This window comes from Arachis ipaensis, chromosome B8 (assembly GCF_059453495.1).
Source record: "Arachis ipaensis isolate K30076 ecotype BB chromosome B8, ASM5945349v1, whole genome shotgun sequence".
NCBI classification, from domain to species: Eukaryota; Viridiplantae; Streptophyta; class Magnoliopsida; order Fabales; family Fabaceae; genus Arachis; species Arachis ipaensis.
This window is the reverse complement of record NC_142443.1, coordinates 135,862,095-135,885,435: the sequence shown is the minus strand read 5'-3', so window position 1 is coordinate 135,885,435 and position 23,341 is coordinate 135,862,095. Positions and strand designations below refer to the sequence as shown.

Below are 23,341 nucleotides of genomic sequence, written 5' to 3'. Positions count from 1 at the left end.
TAGTATTGATATAAAATTACCATAATCAATGATTTGCAAGGAGTAACAACGATACCAAGAGCAAGTACAATTTGACATCACGTATTAAAGGAATTATTGGACTAGAATAGGAAGCAGATCAAATGAATGATCCTAAAGCAGTAAATTCCAATTGAAACATAAACATAGTACTTGGATAAATAAATTCGATAACATTAATTGATGGTTTCAGTGGCTAAGAGAAGGGGGTTGAATCTTAGCCCCCTTTTTTATGTTGCTAACACTTGCTGAATTCAGAGGAGACTTTTCTGTTTTAGCTCGTCTCTGGACACGAGACTTTTCGTTTTTGCTCGTCACTTGCCACGAGACTTTTTGTTTTGTCTCGTCACTTGGCACGAGACATTTTAGTTTTTGCTCCTGTGCAGTAGAAATCATAAATGGAGTTGGAGAGAAGAAAGATTACACCCAGATATATCCTGGTTCAGCTGCTAAGTGCAGTGCAGCCTACATCCAGTCTCCATCACAAACATGATGGAATTTCACTATAATCAATCTGATTACAACTTGTAAAGTGCTAACCCAACTTACAAGGGGATTCCCACAGAATCATGAAACACAACATAGATGAACAAAGGAACTCTAAGACATCTATGGCTTTTTCTTTTAATTTTGCACTCTCTGCCTTTTTCTGCTCTATGGCTTTTTCATTACAAACCTCATTGTTTGCCTTTTACCATGAGACTCAAGACATGACAAAATTAAACAGAAAAATACAAAACTGAATACATTGAAGGAGAAGAGAAAACTGTTAGCTCAGGTAGCTCTGAGAACACTGTGCCTTGCACTCTCAAATTTTCTCCTTGCTTCAAACAGTGGTTGTCCACCCTTAATATAGAAGAGGGGAGCCTCCACTTATTGAAGCCAAAACCGAACCAACTTCTTCCTCCTTCAACAAACCGGTTCGGCCACATAGAGAGAGAAGAGATAACCATGCAAAACCCAACATGCAATTACCTCTGGACCTTTCTTGATCATCACCCTTCATCAATCCGAGCTCTCCAAGATGAATTTCTGGCCCTTGATGCTTCATGATGATGATGACTTCATCTGCTTCAATCTCTGCCTTCAACCATCACTTCGCCACTCTAGCTACTTCCTGTGGTGGTTGAGCAGAATCAAAGACAAGCCATGCTTCAAGAATCTCCTCCATGCTGGCCGAATCTTCAATGTCCATTTTTGAGCATGAAAGGCTCAAGATACCTCACCAAATCTAACCAAATATGGTGAATATCTCAGCCACAGCTCATTTTTATTTTAGTATGTTTTCTTGCCATCATTAGCTTGATGGTCTTGATGCATGCAGCTTCTTCCTTCTGTTGGTTGAAGAACATTTCTTCCATTATTTCCTGGACAAGGACCGAAGAAAGAAGAAGAAAGAGATGAGAGAGAATGTGAAGTTAAAGTAAAAGCAATTAAGTGAAAATGAAACAAGTTGATAGATTGCTTTTTACTTCCCTTGCTTTGAGTAGCGTATAGCATTAATCATAATGATTCCCATCAAATCAAAGTCAAGTTCTCTCATATTTCCAATGCTAACATATTAAAATTTGAAATCCATTCTTAACAAAGAGATGGAATACGTTGGAAAGCATGAAGCCATTTAGCTTTCATTTAACCTTGGTTTCGGACCAAGCTTGGAAACTTTCATCAAAGTAATGTTGGGCTTGGTAGCATTAGAATTTAATCTGGCCCAAATGGTTAACATTTGCTTTCTTGATGAATTTGGTTTCGGATCAAGCATAGGAAGCATTCATCAAAATTAAATATGGGCTTGGCTATAATAACATTGAGCTTGGCCCATCAATAAAAATTCAGCCACTAAATATAACACATGCAGCAAGGCTGATTTTTTAATTTGGGCTAGCAACATTTTTATTTTCCGCCCCAACATAAAATCTGCACAACAAAATTATTAATTAAGCAAATATGAGTTAGGATCAAATCAATAATTTTGTAATTAAATATTTTAATAATGTTTGTTCATCATCAAAATTAAATAGGAGTTTTCCAAACTCATCAATCTCCCCCTTGATGACAAACATTTTTAAAATTGAAATGGAAAGAAATTTAAAGATTGAGTAAAAAAATACTCCCTTTGATTTTGAATTTCTCTCCCTTTCTAAATGTCACATTGCTCCCCCTTGATGTGTGCTTGTTTTACCAAGGGAAACATTAACCTGTAACATTTGAATCAAGCTTCAAGTAACAATGTTATTTAGCATATTTTATGATGCTAAATGCTTGATTTATGAGCAGTTTTAATTAATAATCAAAACTCATTTGATATCATAAACTGATTTTCTGCTCAACCAATTTCATACAAAAAATATCAAAATATTTTTCAAATCCTTTCCTGTTAAAGATATGAGAGCAAAACAACATGATGGAAAAGTATTTGAAGTACACATGATCAAAACAAGGCAGTTTTAATGTATTACACAATTTAAAGGAACTGCCAAAAATAAGTTTTCCAAACAACAAGTTTATCAATGATGAATCAACAGCCGGGCATCAAAAATAAATCAAACATCATTATAAACCATATGCAGTTCAAGCAGCAACCATAGTGAATGCAATAACAACATGCATTCTTTGAATAAGGGTGATCATGAATTTTCAATTTTGAAATTTCATCCCCTGTTCCCCTGTTTCGTTCCAATTTCAATTTTGGAAACACATAAATTTCCTCCCCCTTTTGTCATCATGGGGGCACCTGCACAAAACATGATCAACACAGCAAAATATTCAAGAGAAAGTAGCAAGAGTATATGACAATATCCTAAAGATTATCCTAGAGCAGGGAGTATCAAGTCATGCTCATACAAAAAATAGATTGAGCCTATTGGAGCCAATATCAAACAGAGTAAAGAAACAGTCACTATTCATCAGAAAAATTAATTTGTTCTTCAGCATCCCCGTCACTATCATCTCCCAAATCTTCTTTGAAACGTTCCATCATTAGATTAACCCTTTCTTTGCAATTGTTCCAAGCTTTCTCACTTTCATAAGCTTGTTTGCGGGCTTCTTTGTGGGATTTATACATCAGATCTGCCATGTTCGAAAGTTCTCCTAAAATATGTTTGATGGACTTAATTGTTTTGGAAGATTCTGGCCTGCCTTCATACTCACTATCCGATGCAGCAGATTTTCGCCCTTTGGTGTCTTTAGTTGCTCCTCCTCCTCTACTTGTTTTCTACAGCCTCATTCAACAAATCAACTTTAAAGTACTCAAATATTCTAGTTAAAAATATACCATAAGGCAGGTTAGCCTTTCTGGTGCTTCTAACAGAATCCCACATGTGCCTAATCATAATATAACCAAAGGATATAGGAGTAGAAGTAACCAAAGCAAATAAGATGAGACAGTCAGAAAAAGTTACTCGGTTGTGTGAGCCACTTTGGGGAGTCAGAATATGAGTGATGATTCGGTGAAGCAGGGAATTGACCGGTCCTAGAGCTTTATGTGTTGGAATGGTGCCATGCAATCCAGAAAGGTTCTCGCAAATGTGCTTGAGAACAGTTTTGTATGGAACGCCAACTTGTGTGTCCCATTTTTCCACCATGTATGCTCGCGGTCCTTCATCTTTGAACCCAAGGGCCGCTCCAATTGTCTCAGCATCAAGGGCTATTTGAACCCTTTTGACATAGGAATGAAGGGTGCCGTCAATGAGCCGCATATTGGCATAAAACTCTCGAACAAGACCAGGGTAGACTGGTTTCTGGATGAGAAGCAGAGGCTTCCAGTTGAGAAGTTCAAACAGAGAGGAGATATTGATACCCTTGTTGGTGAGATTTTCAAGGCTAACAAGATAGGTTGTGCACAAATGACGCTTCTCCATAACCTCTTTATGAAACTAAAAAGAGGTGCACGAGTTAAATCTGCTTGGATTAAAGTGGGAGTGAGTCTTGCCATACTTGTCTCTGAATTCCATGGATTCCAAGTTTGGAGGTTCAGTAGTGTCATTGAGTGCAAACTCCTGATTCTTTTGGGAGCTTTTTCCAGGAGTAGTCCGTTTCGGTGATGAGGGTGGAGGTGAAGGCATGGGAGAAGTATGAGATTCTTGCTCTTCTTCCTCTTGGGGGTCCTTGTTCTTCCTGTTTCGTCCTCTTCCGGAACTCTTTTGGGCCACTACCTTTCTTCTCATGGCTTCGGTTTGTTTGGTTGGAGGTGAGGGAGAGGATGAGGAAGTAGAATGTATGTGGATATGAGTGTGCGTTTGGGGTGTTGATGGTTTTTGAGAAAGAAGAATTCTTTCACTCTTTCTTGGCGCGATTTTCTTTTTCATGGTAATGGGGGAATGAAATATGAAAGGTTGGGGGTGATAACCGAATTGAGAGGGAGAGAGAGAGACAAGGTGGGTGAACACATTTAATGGGGTTTGGAAAGAGAATATGGAGAGTAATGACCATTAGTGGACGGTTAATGACCATAATGGGTGGTTATTATCCAAAAATGATTTCCCTTTTAACTTTTGAAATCCAGAACTGAAAAGTTGTTGCCTTAAATCAAGGGATTAGATGGATATAGGGATTTGATTTGACAATAACCACTTCCAAGGAGATTTGATGACACAAGAAGAAGATTCTTATTTGTAGAAAGATAACTACCATAACTGCTAAGGTGGGGTCAATGAATTTTGGTGGGGCCCATAAAATTTTGAATTCTGCGCTGCCTCCCCCTTGACCACAGCTCTTCCATCATGCCATTATTTTTATCTCGTCCAAACCTACGAGCAAAAACTGAACAGAGTCACAAATTCACAGATTTTCAACAAAATTTAAATCAAACATTCCCAAACTTTTTCTCAAGCTACAGAATCTGTCTTCACAGAGGGGTTTTGTAAAAATATCAGCAATTTGGTCTTCAGATTTTACAAATTGAATATCAATAGTTCCCTTTTGCACATGTTCTCTAATGAAATGATATTTAATTTCAATGTGCTTTGTTCTTGAGTGCAAAACAGGATTTTTTGAAATATTTATTGCACTCATATTATCACAAAATAAGGGTATACTATTGATTTTTAATTTGTAATCTTCTAATTGTGTTTTTAACCAAATTAATTGAGTGCAACATGCAGATGCGGAAATATATTCTGCTTCAGCTGTGGATAAAGCCACTGTGGCTTGTTTCTTGCTTGACCACATATTGAGTGAGCTTCCAAGGAAGCAACACATTCCGGACGTGCTTCTTCTATCCACTCTATCTCCCGCATAATCTGCATCACAAAACCCTACTGCGCAAAATTCATCAGATTTAGGATACCACAAGCCATAATCACAAGTTCCCTTAATGTATCTAATGATGCGTTTAACAGCCGTAAGATGGGATTCTTTTGGGTGAGATTGAAATCTTGAGCATACACCCACACTTTGAACAATATCTGGTCTAGAGGAGGTAAGGTACATGAGTGAACCTATCATTCCCCTATACCTTGTTTCATCCACATCTTGACCATCATCATCCTTTTCAAGTTTTGTGTTGGGATGCATTGGTGTACCCATTGCTTTGGAGTTTTCTAGGCCAAACTTTTTAATAAGTTCTTTTGCATATTTTCCTTGGTAAATAAAAGTACCACTAGGAGTTTGTTTAATTTGGAGGCCAAGAAAGAAAGTAAGCTCTCCCATTAAACTCATTTCAAACTCACTAGTCATGAGTTTTCCAAACTCTTCACACAAGGAAATGTTGGCCGAACCAAATACAATATCATCAACATAAACTTGAACAAGAAGTATATCATAATTAGATGCTTTAATGAACAAAGTAGTGTCGGTGGTACCCCTTTGAAATTTATTTTCCAACAAGAAGACACTAAGCCTTTCATACCAAGCTCTTGGAGCTTGTCTAAGACCATAAAGAGCCTTAGTTAATTTGAAAACATGATTTGGAAACTCTTTATGTTCAAAACCGGGGGGTTGTGCCACATACACTTCTCTATCAATAAATCCATTAAGGAAAGCACATTTAACATCCATTTGAAACATTTTGAAACCTTTATGGGCGGCATAGGCAAGAAGCAACCGAATTGCTTCCATTCTAGCTACCGGAGCAAAAGACTCATCAAAATCTATACCCTCTTCTTGATCGTAACCTTGGGCCACTAATCTAGCCTTGTTACGAACAACTTGTCCATCCTCACCAAGTTTATTTTTAAAGACCCACTTAGTACCTGTTACCTTCATACCATCCGAATAAGGTACTAATGTCCAAACCTCATTCTTGTCGAATTGAGCTAGCTCCTCTTGCATGGCCTTGACCCATGATGGATCTTCAAGAGCTTGTTTGACATTGTTGGGCTCCATTTGTGACAAGAAAGCAAAGTTGCTAGGTTCGGTTTGCCTTTTGGTGGAGGATCTTGTTGTTACGCCATGAGAAGGATCACCAATGATGAAATCATGAGGATAACCCCTCATAGACTTCCATTCTCTAGGCTTTCGGACAGGTGTAGAACTTTGATGAACTTCTGGTGGTCTCACTGTTTCAGTTGCTCGTGCCTGTTCAGGAGACAAAATGGAAGTGTCTCCTCCAATCTGACGAGACAGAACTGGGCTGACAGATTCTTCATTCTGGACAGATTTGGGATTTTCTTTGCTTGTTCCATCCTCTTCACAATCTGAATCAATATCCTTCACAATGCTGGGAATTAAGTTAGAATCACAAAAAGTAACATGTATGGATTCCTCTATTGTCCTATGCTCCTTGAGATAAACTCTATAGGCCTTGCTTGTGGTGGAATATCCAACAAACATTCCTTCATATGATTTTGGATCAAATTTTCCAAGATTTTCCTTATTGTTAAGCACAAAACATTTGCATCCAAAAACATGAAAGTACTTAAGATTTGGAGGGGTTCCTTTCCATAGCTCATATGGTGTTTTCTTTAACCATTTTCTAATGATTGTTCTATTCAAAATATAACATGCTGTGTTCACAGCCTCAGCCCATAAGAATTTAGAAATTTCACTCTCACATAACATTGCCCTAGTCATTTCTTGAAGGCTTCTATTCCTTCTTTCAACCACCCCATTTTGTTGGGGGGTTCTAGGGCATGAAAAATTATGAGAAATCCCTAAGTTATCACAGAATTTTTCAAAATCTTGATTTTCAAATTCTCTTCCATGATCACTTCTCAAATGGGCAATTTTCAAATCCTTTTCATTTTGAATTTTCTTACAAAGGGTGGAAAAAGCATGAAAGGCATCGTTCTTATGAGCAAGGAAAAGTACCCAACCAAATCTAGAGTAATCATCTACCACCACAAGACCATAATGTTTACCTCCTAAACTTTGAGTTCTAGTAGGACCAAAAAGATCAATATGTAACATTTCCAATGGCCTTTTGGTTGAGATTCCATCTTTTGATTTAAAAGAGGATTTTACTTGTTTGCCTAATTGACAAGCGTCACAAGTAAGATCCTTATCAAACTTGATGTTTGGGATCCCTCTAACCAAATTTCTTTTGACTAGCTTAGAAATTTGATACATGCTAGCATGTCCCAACTTTCTATGCCAAAGCCATTTTTCAGATTCAAAAGATGTGAAGCATGTTACATTTTGTTCCTTTAAATCCTCAAGAGTTAATTCATACACATTGTTGCATCTTTTAGCTTCAAGAAGAACATTCCCAGTTTTTTCACACACAACTAAACAAACAGATTTCTTAAAGATAACTTCAAAACCCAAATCACAAAGTTGACTAACACTAAGCAAATTATGTTTCAAGCCATGTACAAGGAGAACATCATTTATACAAGAAGAAAAGTTTTTACCAACTTTCCCAACAGCCACAATTTTTCCTTTTGCATCATCACCGAAAGTGACAAGTCCTCCATCATAGTCATCAAGCTTTATGAAGAAGGTTGCCTTCCCGGTCATATGCCTAGAGCATCCGCTGTCCATATACCACATATTTTCTTTCCTTTTGGATGCTAGGCACACCTGCAAAACAAGCTCAAGTAACCTTAGGTATCCAAATCTTTTTGGATCCTTTTACGTTAAACCATCTTCTATGTCCTAAGCCATTGTAATCAAAAACAATTTTATAAACCTTGTCACCAACCATTCTTTCACCGAAAAAGCATTGAATGGGAAAGTGTCCATTCTGATTGCATAGTCTACAAAACCTTGGAGTTGCCTTTTTGTTAAAGTAGGTGGGATCTTGAAATCTTGTGTCATTAGAAGATGAAGCAATATTTTCAAAATGTGAATTTTCAGATTTATAGAATCCCAACCCAGCCTTATCATAAAGAGGTTTTTGACTAGCCAAGATGTGATTTAAACTTTCAGAACTTTGTGTAAACTTGGCCAAGTCCTCCTTAAGTCTTTTAACCTCTTTAAGCAACTCTTCATTTTGCTTAAAACAGTCCAAATATGCAAGAACACAATGGTTACTTTCACAGCTCCTAACTTGGGCTCTTAACTGCTTATTTTCTTCAACAAGATCACAAGCAGTTTCGGCCTCTCTCACTTTTTCTTTTAGAAAACTGTTTTCGGCCTTAAGAATGATAATTTGCTGTTCAAGTTCTTGATTTTCCAGCAGAAAACATCTTATTTTTTCAGAAAGGTGGTCTATCATAAGATGGAGATCTTCAGTGTTAGGGTTATGAAAGACTACCTGATCTATGTGGTCTGCCATGAGACATGTTTGTGACTTGGTCTCGGTTTCTTCATCATCATCATCAGAGTCATTCTCCAAGTCTTCCCATGTGGCCATCAGTCCTTTCTTCTTTTCTCTTTTCGGCTTTTCCTCCTTCTTCAGCTTGGGACAATCAGATTTGAAATGCCCCATTTCCTTGCAATTATAGCAAGTTACCTTGCTAAGGTCTTTCTTTATTCTCCTTGTGCTGCTGCCTTTGCCTCTGAGCTTAGCCATTTTCCTGAATTTTTTTGCAAATAAAACAAACTCATTTTTAGAAGAGTTATCACTGGATTCATCATCCAGAGGGTTAGTCACAGAAGAAAATGCAATTCCTTTCTTTTTTGTATCTTTTTTCAAATAGGTATTTTCAAAAGCAAGAAGATTTCCTCTCAAATCATCAAGTGTCATGGAGTCTAGGCTACTGCTCTCAGAAATAATTAAAGCTTTAGTTTCCCACTCTTTTGTGAGACATCTCAACACTCTTCTCACTAGCACAGAATTAGAATGTGTAATTCCCAGAGCATCTAAGCCAACAATGATAGCATTGAACCGTTCGAACAGTTCATCAATGGACTCTCCTTCCTTCATTGCAAACATTTCATATTCTCTATTTAGCATATCTGTCCGAGTCTTCTTGACAATGGTGGTTCCTTCATGGGTGATTTGCAATTTGTCCCAGATTTCCTTTGCCGTTGTGCATCTTGATACCCGTCGGTACTCCTCGAAGCTGATAGCACAATTGAGCAGATTTATTGCCTTGGCATTTAACTCCACCTTCTTCCTATCTTCCTCGGTCCATCTTGCTTCTGGTTTGAGAGAAACAACTCCTTCTGCACTTGTGATAGTTGGAAATTGAGGCCCTTCGAGAATAATCTTCCAAAGTCTATAATCCACTGCTTGTACGAATATCTTCATCCTCTCCTTCCAATAGGTATAATTTTTCCCATTGAAAAGAGGAGGTCTGTTGCTTGATTGACCTTCAGTTAGATTATAGGACACCACATTTGCGCCACTGTTTTCTGCCATGAGGATCTTTACTCCAAGCTGCAAAGTTTGATCTCTTTGAGACCAAGCTCTGATACCAATTGATGGTTTCAGTGGCTAAGAGAAGGGGGGGTTGAATCTTAGCCCCCTTTTTTATGTTGCTAACACTTGCTGAACTCAGAGGAGACTTTTCTGTTTTAGCTCGTCTCTGGACACGAGACTTTTCATTTTTGCTCGTCACTTGCCACGAGACTTTTTGTTTTGTCTCGTCACTTGGCACGAGACATTTTAGTTTTTGCTCCTGTGCAGTAGAAATCAGAAATGGAGTTGGAGAGAAGAAATATTACACCCAGATATATCCTGGTTCAGCTGCTAAGTGCAGTGCAGCCTACATCCAGTCTCCATCACAAACATGATGGAATTTCACTATAATCAATCTGATTACAACTTGTAAAGTGCTAACCCAACTTACAAGGGGATTCCCACAGAATCATGAAACACAACATAGATGAACAAAGGAACTCTAAGACATCTATGGCTTTTTCTTTTAATTTTGCACTCTCTGCCTTTTTCCGCTCTATGGCTTTTTCATTACAAACCTCACTGTTTGCCTTTTACCATGAGACTCAAGACATGACAAAATTAAACAGAAAAATACAAAACTGAATACATTGAAGGAGAAGAGAAAACTGTTAGCTCAGGTAGCTCTGAGAACACTGTGCCTTGCACTCTCAAATTTTCTCCTTGCTTCAAACAGTGGCTGTCCACCCTTAATATAGAAGAGGGGAGCCTCCACTTATTGAAGCCAAAACCAAACCAACTTCTTCCTCCTTCAACAAACCGGTTCAGCCACATAGAGAGAGAAGAGATAACCATACAAAACCCAACATGCAATTACCTCTGGACCTTTCTTGATCATCACCCTTCATCAATTCGAGCTCTCCATCCTTGGCTTGCTCTCCAAGATGGATTTCTGGCCCTTGATGCTTCATGATGATGATGACTTCATCTGCTTCAATCTCTGCCTTCAACCATCACTTCGCCACTCTAGCTACTTCCTGTGGTGGTTGAGCAGAATCAAAGACAAGCCATGCTTCAAGAATCTCCTCCATGCTGGCCGAATCTTCAATGTCCATTTTTGAGCATGAAAGGCTCAAGATACCTCACCAAATCTAACCAAATATGGTGAATATCTCAGCCACAGCTCATTTTTATTTTAGTATGTTTTCTTGCCATCATTAGCTTGATGGTCTTGATGCATGCAGCTTCTTCCTTCTGTTGGTTGAAGAACATTTCTTCCATTATTTCCTGGACAAGGACCGAAGAAAGAAGAAGAAAGAGATGAGAGAGAATGTGAAGTTAAAGTAAAAGCAATTAAGTGAAAATGAAACAAGTTGATAGATTGCTTTTTACTTCCCTTGCTTTGAGTAGCGTATAGCATTAATCATAATGATTCCCATCAAATCAAAGTCAAGTTCTCTCATGTTTCCAATGCTAACATATTAAAATTTAAAATCCATTCTTAACAAAGAGATGGAATCCGTTGGAAAGCATGAAGCCATTTAGCTTTCATTTAACCTTGGTTTCGGACCAAGCTTGGAAACTTTCATCAAAGTAATGTTGGGCTTGGTAGCATTAGGATTTAATCTGGCCCAAATGGTTAACATTTGCTTTCTTGATGAATTTAGTTTCGGATCAAGTATAGGAAGCATTCATCAAAATTAAATATGGGCTTGGCTATAATAACATTGAGCTTGGCCCATCAATAAAAATTCAGCCACTAAATATAACACATGCAGCAAGGCTGATTTTTTAATTTGGGCTAGCAACATTTTTATTTTCCGGCCCAACATAAAACCTGCACAACAAAATTATTAATTAAGCAAATATGAGTTAAGATCAAATCAATAATTTTGTAATTAAATATTTTAATAATGTTTGTTCATCATCAAAATTAAATAGGAGTTTTCCAAACTCATCATTAATAACAAAGTTGGTAGTGCTAGAAGGGCTTTACCAAGAGAAGGGTGCACATAGGTTTTAAGAGATAATAGGCTTGGGTTTGGGTTTCATGAAGCGGAGCAGCATATCGGATGAATTGCTTTGAAGACCACGTGGGAAAACCAAGCTTTCATGGTAGATATGAAAACTGTCCGAATAATGTGAAGAATCAAAAGAATGATGGTTGTTATCACTGGGGCTGTCAATCACAGGAAAATCAACGCTGCCATCATTTAAGTTATATAAAACCATTTGGAAATGTGAAGAAAGGGCCAAAAGTACATCACTTTCCGAGATGTAGAGAGGTCGTAAACGATTTCCCCTCAAAGGGAGTTGCGGGTAGAAGGGAATAATTGCCAATGTAGTCCAAGATTGAGGATCTCCGTATTCCTTCATCTGCCACATAATCCAGTGTCGTTTTATCTCATCCTCATAACAAACAGAAAGGCAGTCTCTCAAGACACATAAGTGGGTGCAGTAACCTGACAGTCTAACAGGCAGGGTAAAACCACCATAAGTCTCTTTACCCAAGTCAAAATAAACAACCACATCTTTAGTAATCCAATCTTTTTTTGGTGACATAATACTCCAATTAATAGTGCATGCTTTCTTACTACAAAAAAAAACCCCGGTAGTATTATGAAAAGTACAATGGTCGTCAGTTGGGACACCAACACCAAGTAGGGCCAATGGGATATCATCAATTCTTCTCCATGACGAAGTTGGGCCAAATGTATAAATTCTGGTACTAGACTCCATACCAGATGGCCCGTTCTTCTTAAAAATTCCATAAAGCTTGTAGGTGTCACTGAGATGATCGTAACCAAAGCCAGAAATGCGGGCTATACCGCTGATTTCCGGCGATTTGAATGTGAATCCGGTACAGGGGTTCCACAACATGGCATGACTCTTCTGACTGCGGTCGTAATTAAACATGCATAACAATCCATGGAAAGAACCAACAATTGTGTAGTCGCATGGTCCCCTGAAGCAATCGAGTCTGGTAGGTTTAGAAGGATTCTCCATCATTGACTGTACGGAGAGAACTCTGATAGTGACGGATGGTAATATTATACGGTGATAAGCAATTTGTGGCGGAGTCAAACTTGGATCGCGGAAGTATGAACGGCGAAGGTGGTTGAAGGTGAAGTCGGGGGCGGAGATTAGGTTTCTCCATGAAGTGCACACGCTCCTTAAGGAAGCAAGCGTCCTTGCCGGAAGCCTCAGCAAGATTTCCCTGATCAGCTCTTCTGGAAGATCATCCTTGTATTCATAGCGTTTCACTCTCATCATTGAACAATTAGGATTTCTGTTTTTCCATTCTCAATATTGGACATATGGTTTCTGTTTCTTCGAGAACCTAATTCAATTCGGCGTGCACACACACACATATATTATGCAAGTACTCTAAATAAACGTGTAAAAAACAGTTTTTTATAATGATTTTAATTTAAAAAGTGTAATTTATTTATTTTGTTAATTTTTAAATAAAAGTAATATTTTGAGTAATTATCAAAATCAGTCTCTAAGGATTTTAGAATCGGACAAATCAGTCTCCAATTCATTATTCGGCAGAGTAATTACCCAGATCAGTCCCAAAGATTTTAAAAACGGACATTTTAGTCCTCAAGAAAAACTAATGTACAAATCAATCCCCAACATTTCTCTCTGTTAGACATAATAGTCCTCCATCCAAAAATAAAATAAAATAAAATAATAATTATTATTAATTACACAATAATATTGTACTATATTTTTTATATTTTTTAGACAAAAATAATGATAAATTTATTCATTAAATTCTTATGAATATATATAGTCACTCAATAATAATAATAATAATAATAATAATAATAATAATAATAATAATAATAAAATTATTAGAGATTATTTTATAAGAAATTCAAGGTTAAAACTATTTGATGTTTTTGTATTAATATAATCAAAAGATGTCCTATGTAAAAAAAATATATGTTTGTATTAAAAAATATGTATTAAAAAAAATATTTTAATTTGTATTTATATTAAATACATATTTTTTTAAAACAAATATATTTTTTAAAATAATACATTTTTTGATTATATTAAATACAAAAATATCAAATAATTTTAACTTTGAATTTCTTGTAAAATAATCTCTAATAATTTTATTGATTATTATTATTATTATTATTATTATTGAGTGACTATATATATATATATATATATATATATATATATATATATATATATATATATATATATATATATCATTATTTTTATCTAGAAAATACAAAAAATCATGGTATAATATTATTATGAGATTAATAATAATAATAATAATAATAATAATAATAATAATAATAATAATAATAATAATAAAAAATAAAATTATTAGAGATTATTTTATAAAAAATTTAAGATTAAAATTATTTGATATTTTTGTATTTAATATAATCAAAAGATGTACTATTTTAAAAAATATGTTTGTATTAAAAAAATATGTATTTAATATAAATTTAAATTAAAATATTTTCTTTTAATACGTATTTTTTAATACAAATATATATTTTTTTTACCTAGGACATCTTTTAATTATATTAAATACAAAAATATTAAATAGTTTTAATTTTAAATTTTTTGTAAAATAATCTCTAATAATTTTATTATTATTATTATTATTGAGTGAATATATATATATATATATAAATTTAATGAATAAATGTATCATTATTTTTGTTCAAAAAATACAAAAAAATATAGTACAATATTATTGTGCAATTAATAATAATAATAATAATAATAATAATAATATTATTATTATTATTATTATTATTATTATTATTATTATTATTATTATTATTATTATTATTTCATTTTATTTTATTTTTGGACGAAGGACTATTATGTCTAACAGAGAGAAACGTTGGGATTGATTTGTACATTAGTTTTTTTGGGACTAAAATGTCCATTTTTAAAATCTTTAGGGACTGATCTGGGTAATTACTCTGCCAGAAAATGAACTGGGGACTGATTTGTCTGCCGGAGTAAAACCTTGGGTATTGATCTATGTATTAATTTTTCTTGGAGACTAAAATGTCCAATTCTAAAATCCTCGAGGACTGATTTGGATAATTACTCTAATATTTTTATAATATACAAAAATCAAATTCAAAATTCTATCATCCAATAGTTACATCATGACAATTATAAAACCTTCATTGAAATATTTATTTACTGAGTCTCTCTAGAAAATCAATGGGGTATTTATATAATGTATACAATGGACTGCTTATTTAGTCCAATATGAGTTAAAAATAAAAATTACCGACAACATAATAAATTTAAAAATTTTTATTCAATTATTGCATATCAAATATCAAATTTCAAATTTCAAATTCTCCAATTTCAAATTTTAAATTTTCAAAAAAATCCAGTTAGTTATTTCAAAAAAAAATAACCATCTGAAAATCCTTCAATACTCTCTTCTTTTTCAACTGGTGGCCACTCCACCGTCATCAATAATCATCCCATTTCACCGTCGCTACTTGGCTTGCCACACGCCACTCACCCTTAATAAAAATAACCATCCACTTAAACAAACAACAACAACAACAACAAAGCCTTATCCCACTAAGTGGGGTCGGCTACATGAATCAAACGACGCCATTGTGCTCTGTCATGTATCATGTCTACAGAGAGACCGTTTACATGTAGATCTCGTTTGACCACCTCATGGATGGTCTTCTTAGGTCTTCCTCTGCCTTTCGCCCTTTGTCCATCTTCCATCTCATCCACCCTCCTGACTGGATGTTCTATCGGTCTTCTTCTCACATGTCCAAACCCCCATGACATGAACCATCCACTTAAGGATAAAAATAATTATCCGCATACCTAATGAATTTAACATATAACATATTTTAATTATATATAACTAAACTCAATCCAATCAAAATAATTATCTACATAAAAATAAAATAACCATTCGCATACCTACTAAAATAACCATCCCAAATTGACCATTAAAATAGAAGAAGATGATGAATAAACAGAGAAAACTATTATTGTGGTAAAACATAATTTTGAAAGACTAGTTATGACAAAAGCGGCAATGTTGTGAAGCATAGGGCTCAAATCATGAAAGAAACTAACTATGCTTGGATCCGAAGAAGAAGAAGAGTATGGTGGTATCATCGGTGAGAAGAGGTTTGAAGGAATGGGAGAAAGCGAAGCCGGTTCGAAAGAGAGGCACGAAAACAGCAGCAGCAACGTTAGGCTGAGCGTCGAAGGGCGAGGCACATCGGGCTTACCGGCGGAGGTGAGGACAGTGTCGGTAGGAGGATGCGGTGGCCTCGGTAGCCGGCGAGAAATTCAGTGACGCGAGGTGAGAATCGGAGAAGATGACGGTGAGTTTTAGACGTGTATTGAAGGTTACGGTAAGATTAGAAATAACCGTACATATTGTGAATGGATTTAAATACTAATATTAATTTTTAAATTTTTAAATTTTTAAATTTAAAATTAAATAATTAATTAATGATATAATTTTTAATTTTAATTTTAATTTTATCTTTTTCTTTAATTCATTTTACACATTATACACAATTAATATTAGTTCTCAATATTTTCTCTTACTATATATATATAATTATATATGATGATAATATAACTCAAATTCGCAGGTACTTACTCTAGCTCTACCCGCTCAAAATGTGTAATTACTAATTATTCATTTTGTCCCGGGTAGATTTTTAGCAGGGATAAAGTCGAATTTAGACAATACTCATTCCTACTCGTTCTGGTATATATATAATATATATAATATTATATAAAATAATTAGTAAAATAATTAACAATATTATATTATTTTTAAGTTTTTTATTTTAATTTATGTTATGTATTTGATAATAGTTATATAAAGTTTGAAATTTAATTCCATTTGTTAAATTTTAATAATTATAGGGGTAGAGACGCGTACCCATAAAAACGGGTTAAAGTTTTATTTTTTATTACTCGTGGATAAGAGTAGAGTGAATTTTATGCAGGTTATTCAAATGCAGGATGGAGTCGAATAAGATGAAAACCCACTCCAAATGTCAAGACAATCATGTTTGCATATTTCTTGCGTAATATTTTTATTTAGTATTTGTTTAATTTTATTGATTATTTTTAATATAAAAAATATAAAATATATAGAAGAGATATGCACAAAAGTAAGACATCCAAGATGGGATAAAAAGAGACGAGAAGAGTTTCATAGAAAAATTACTTGCAACCGATTGTTGACATCCTAAAGGATTTAGAATGACAAATCATGGAGATAATCTTTTTCAATTTTACTTTGATAAGGAGATGAATGTAACATGTATTGAGAGAGGGGTTCCATGATTATTCAAAAATTTTATTCTAAATCTTAAGAGATGAAATGCGAATGATCCAATAACATATGTTGATTTCTCTTGTATGTCAATTTGGATACACTTTTGAGTTGCCAAAACATTACAAAATAAGAGAATCGGACAGAAAGTTGGAAATGTACTGGAAAAAATGTTAGATATGTAGACCTTTTCCAAGTTAAAGGTAAAGAAAATAGAATTGTAAAAGTTAGGATTAATCTTAACGTATTAAAACTGTTGCGGCATTTCACCTGAATAGCAGGCCCAATAACTGTTGGGCCAACCGTGGGAAACTCTCGACCACCGGAGAGATTTCAGGGAGGAATCAAGTGAGATAATATAAGATGAAAAGACACCACATCCAACTCAAAACCTTAAGGTGTCAAGTTAATGGGTCTCTCATCTTATAAACTTTTCACTCTTCCTTGCTTTCTTTGACGTGGGACTAACTTCAACACTCCTCACACTTGCAACACTAACAATCTCCCCCTCAAGTGTGAGCCTCCACATCAAGCATCAACTCCCCTCTAGCTCCTCCATCACCATGAGTATTTGTCCATCACACCGCCGCAAAATACCACGGGACACGCCGCCCGGACCACCTTTGCCGGGAAGGCTTTCGATGCTTCACCTTGAATACCCCTTAAAACCACCAGACCGATTAACCATCGGCTCTGATACCACTTTGTTGGGAAAATCTCAACCAAGGTTCAAAACAAGAACCTGTCTAACAGCGGAAGCACCAGAAATAATTTTCCCACAACCTGTGCGATTAAATAGGCAATACCAAAGATACTCCAAGCAACAATTATAATGGCAGAAATTAAATAATCAGACACCAGAATTTTAACGTGGGAAAACCCCCAAAGAGGGACAAAAAACCCACGGGACCTAGTCCAGAAAAACTTCCACTATCAGAATAATGGGTACACAAACAGTCTTCCTAGTGACACTAGGGCATCTCAACAATCAACAAAATACATCACCAAAACTGGTGGAATCAACATAAACCCTCCACAAAGTGAGTATCTCAAATCAGGCAAAAGAGAAGGCAATACAACAAATAAGTTATATGCTAATGTTCATCTCTACACCAGGAATAACATACTAAAATTTCATAAGAAATGGAGCAAGTTTACCAAGTCAATGTGATCAAGGTTGGCTTGCCCTTTTCCCCCAAATTTCTCTTCTCCTTCGACGACGAAGCAGGCTTCGTTTTTCCTTTCATTCAAATGAATGAAAACTCTTCTCTCTCACCCTCGTGGCTTAAAGCCACTTTCTTTCTTTATTTCTTTTTTTTTTTGTTTTTAAAAAACTGTGAGCCCCACTTGGTTGGGGACCCACCAACAAATCTCCCCCTCACCAACTCAAGTGGGGATAGGCTGCTCCACCAAGCCCGCCTTCTCTTTGCAGGAATCAAACTTCACTGCAGGTAAACTTTTAGTCATCATATCTGAACCATTATCATCAGTATGGATTTTCTCAAGTGCATATGACTTCATCTCAAGCGCTTGACGTATCCAATGATACCTCACCTCTATGTGCTTCGATCTGGAATGAAACGTCGGATTCTTGCTGAGATGGATAGCACTCTGACTGTCAAAAAAAACACAAACTTCTCTTGATTGATGCCTAACTCTTGTAGAAATTTCTTCATCCACAAGAGTTCCTTAGAAGCTTCAACAACAGCAATGTATTCTGCCTCTGTAGTAGACAAAGCAACACATTTCTGAAGTCGAGATTGCCACGACACAGCTCCCCCTGCAAAAGTCATCATATAACCAGAAGTAGACTTCCTTGAATCAAGATCCCTAGCCATATCCGCATCTGTGTAACCATCCAACACAGGTTGGCTACTCCCAAAGCATAAACAAACTCTGGAAGTACCATTAAGGTATCTGAGAATCCACTTCACTGCTTGCCAGTGTTCCTTGCTAGGATTAGAGAGAAACCGACTAACAACTCCAACGGCATGAGCAATATCCGGCCTGGTGCAAACCATAGCATACATCAAACTGCCAACTGCAGATGCATATGGAATCTTCTTCATTTCCGCTTTCTCTTTCTCACTTGTAGGACATTGCTGCGAACTCAGCTTGAAATGACTAGCAAGTGGAGTACTAACAGGTTTGGAATTACTCATGCTAAACCTCTCTAAAACCTTCTCAATATACTTCTGCTGTGACAACCACAGTTTTCTATTCTTCCTGTCACGAGTAATACTCATGCCAAGGATTTTCTTTGCAGGACCCAAATCCTTCATAGCAAAGGATCTGTTCAAGTCTTTCTTAAGACTTTCAATCTTCTTAGTGTCATGACCAACAATCAACATGTCATCAACATAAAGTAAGAGAATTATAAAATCACCATCAGAGAATTTCTTAACATAGACACAATGATCAGAAGAAGTCTTACTATACACATGACCTTCCATGAAGGAATCAAACTTCGTGTACCACTGCCTTGGCGCTTGCTTCAACCCATATAAGCTCTTCTTCAACTTGCATACAAGGTGCTCCTTTCCTTTAACCTCGAAACCCTCTGGTTGCTCCATATAAATTTCTTTATCTATGTCACCATGAAGAAATGCAGTCTTCACATCAAGCTGCTCAACCTCTAAATTCAAGCTAGCCGCCAATCCAAGCACAACTCGAATAGAGGACATCTTCACAACTGGAGAGAAAATCTCCTCAAAATCAATACCTTTCTTTTGCTCAAAACCTTTCACAACCAATCGAGCTTTGTACCTTGGTCGTGAGACATTTTCATCCGCTTTCAACTTGAACACCCATTTATTCTTGAATGCTCTCTTACCCTTCGGTAACTTTACCAATTCAAAAGTATGATTCTCATGCAAGGATTTCATTTCTTCTTGCATGGCCTTCAACCAATCTTCCTTATGCTCATTAGACATAGCTTCCTGGTAGCTCTCTGGCTCCCCAGTCTCAGTGTTCATCACATACTCATGAGGAGAGTATTTCTGAGAAGGATGACGCTCTCTAGTAGATCTTCTCAATTCAGGCTCAACTGGTGGTTCAGGTGGAACTTCAACATCTGGCACCTCAGGTTGAGGTGTAGGTTCATCATGAAAATCATCACCATCATTATCAACTTGTACATATTCCCCATCAACAGGAGGTCTAGTAGAAGGACCAGGTTCATCATCAACAGAGCGTCTAATAGTTACTGTTGGCTTATCTGTCTTCTCAAGATCTTCAATAGTTTGGTCTTCAAGAAAAATCACATCTCGGCTTCTAATTATCTTCTTGCTCACCGTATCCCATAATCTGTAACCAAAGTCTTCGTGACCATAACCCATGAAGATATACTACTTTGACTTTCCATCAAGTTTAGACCTTTCATCTCTAGGAATGTGAACAAAAGCCCTGCAGCCGAACACTCTCAAGTGACTATAGGAGACATCTTTCCCTCTCCAAACTTTCTCTGGAACATCACCATTAAGTGGAACTGAAGGAGAAAGGTTGATCAGATCTACTGCAGTCCTCATCGCTCCACCCCAAAAGGATTTAGGCAACTTTGCATGAGAGAGCATACACCTTACTCTATCATTGATAGTGCGATTCATTCTCTCAGCAACTCTATTATGTTGAGGAGTCTTAGGAACCGTCTTCTCAAGCTTGATCCCATGTCCTTTATAATACTCTTCAAATGGACCTCTGTATTCACCACCATTATCTGCTCGAACACATTTCAATTTCCTTCCTGTTTCTCTTTCAACACTTGCATGAAAGTGTTTGAAGATTCCGAGCACCTGGTCTTTAGATTTCAAAACAAAAGCCCACACTTTTCGAGAGTAATCATCAATAAAAGTAACAACATATGATGCACCACCTAGTGTCTTAGCATCCATAGTGCAAACATCAGTGTGAACTAAATCTAGAACATGTGATCTCCTATGAGGTCCAGAATTATGAAATGATACTCTAGCATGCTTTTCAACAAAACAATGAGTGCAAGTATTTAAAGTTGTACCTTTCACTGGAAGTGAGTGCTTCTTGGCCAAGACGCTTAGTCCTTTCTCGCTCAAGTGACCAAGACGTATATGCCACAAATCAGAAGAGGAATCATCAGCTACATTCACATCTTCTTTGCATAACTTTGCTTGCAACCGGTAGAGAGTAGTGAGACTATTGTCTTCTCTAGCAACAATGAGAGCCCCTTTGGTAATCTTGCATTTTCCACTACCAAAGAAAGTGCAATATCCTTCTTGATCCAATGCCTTCACTGAAATGAGATTGAACCGCATATCTGGCGCATGCCTAACATTCTTCAACTGCAACTTGCATCCCATGTTGGTTTCAAGCTACATATCACCCATACCAATGATATCACACACTCCTTTATCTCCCAATTTGATCTTGCCAAAATTTCCAACAATATAGGAAATGAAAAATTCACGCCTCGGAGTGACATGACATGAGGCACCAGAGTCCATAATCCAAGTGGAATCATCACAGACAAGATTCACATAATTTTCACCATATGTGATAAGAACATCTTCACAAACAATAGCAGCAGTCTCTTTATCACTATCTTTACCTTTGTCTTCGTTTCTTCCCCTTGATTGTTCTCTTTTCAAGAACCTACAATACCTCTTGATATGACCCGGCTTGCCACAATGGTGACAAATAAACTCTTTTCTTGGCTTGTACTTTCCTCTTGACTTGCTTCGACTCTCTGACCTGTCAGAACTATGAGGTTTTCTACTTTGACTTCTCCCCCGTGACTCTGAAACAAGTGCTTCTGACTGGGAGGAGGCATTAGTCAAACCTCGCTCTCTTCTTCTGGCTTCTTTATTCAACATGCTCTCTTTAACCATTGCTAACGTCAACTTTCCTTTTGGAGCTGAGTTAGTCAGTGTCACAATCAGAACTTCCCAACTATCAGGCAAAGAGCTCAACAACAACAAGGCTTGCAACTCATCATTCAAAGTGATTTCATTATTTGTCAGTTGGTTCACCGTCTCTTGAAAAATGCTCAAGTGCTCCGGCATTGATTTACCTTCAACATACTTCATATTGACAAGCTTCCTAATCGAGAATGCTTTGTTTTGCACATTCTTCCCCTCATATAACTCTTTCAATTTCTTCCACATCTTCTCGGCATTCGTTTCAGTGTCAACGTGTGGATACACGCTAAGATCAAGCCATTGCCTAATCAAGGCAACTGCCTTCCGATTCAGCTTCTTCCATTCAGCATCGAATTTAGTACCTTTGGATTTATCCCCCTCCACAGGATCATACAAGTCCTTGCTATACAATATATCTTCCATGAGGGTCTTCCAAATTGAATAATTTTGGGAATTCAATTTGACCATATTCGGTCCATGAGTATTTTCCTCCATTTAATCAGCACATAGATAAACAACCAAAGCTCTAGATACCACTTTGTTGGGCCAACCGTGGGGAGCTCTCGACCACCGGAGAGATTTCGGGGAGGAATCAAGTGAGATAACATAAGATGAGAAGACACTGCATCCAACTCAAAACCTTAAGGTGTCAAGTTAATGGGTCTCTCATCTTATAAACTTCTCACTCTTCCTTGCTTTCTTTGACGTGGGACTAACTTCAACACTCCTCACACTTGCAACACTAACAATAATAAAGTCATTCAAGTGGCACTCAAATGTGAACGTATTGTGACTTTCTGCAGTTATTGTGGATACCTAGGACATGAAATGAAAACCTGCAGTAAGTAGCTGGATTACTCTTTTTAGGAAGACGTGAAAGAAAAAGTTGGGGAGAGTGGCTAAAATCAGAATAGGATGGTAAGAGAGAGTAAGCCTCAAAAGAAAATGCTAATTCAAATTCCTATCCAACTGCTGAGAGGAGTCAAAGGAGCAAGAAACTATCCACCCGAGTGAGCCTACTTAGGGAGATGGCAAAACTATCAATGGGTGAGAACAAAAATAAGAAGGCTGAGGATGGCATTGAAGATGGTGCAAACCAAAAATACAAAGGATCCAACCAAAGTGGAACTTTGCTGGAAATCTTAGATGAAAATACTAGTGCAGAAAATCACTACCAAAAAAAACATGATTGAAAGAGGAACAATTGGAGGATTGGAGGGTGTGAAAAATTGGGCATTTTGTGAAGATAGTAATCAAAGCGGTTAGCCAAGCATAAGGAGGACTAAATTGAAATAGCTACCAAAAAAATAGATGATAAATATTACAGGTAAGAAGAGAAGAAATTAGGAGAATAAAGGGAGTGACGGTCAGAAGAAAGTGTATCAAGAGGAGTTTAAAGCTGCTACTAATGGGAGGGTGCCACCCAACAAAAAG

At 36.5% G+C, this 23,341-nt stretch overlaps 1 protein-coding gene and 1 pseudogene across 1 annotated transcript; both read right to left on the bottom strand.

The window, feature by feature from the left end:
* Positions 1-4,797: 4,797 nt before the first annotated feature.
* Positions 4,798-5,463, bottom strand: LOC148549959 (secreted RxLR effector protein 161 pseudogene; annotated as a pseudogene).
* Positions 5,464-11,701: 6,238 nt separating this feature from the next.
* LOC107611659 (F-box/kelch-repeat protein At3g23880-like) lies at positions 11,702-12,952 on the bottom strand. The gene has a single exon (XM_088495874.1). It carries the CDS (start codon positions 12,950-12,952, stop codon positions 11,702-11,704), a length of 1,251 nt encoding a protein of 416 aa, XP_088352000.1.
* Between the last annotated feature and the right edge of the window lie 10,389 nt (positions 12,953-23,341).

What these genes read in the sequence shown, in the direction of transcription:
- LOC107611659 (XM_088495874.1), bottom strand. Translation starts at nt 12,952, where the DNA reads ATGAGAGTGAAACGCTATGAATACAAGGATGATCTTCCAGAAGAGCTG.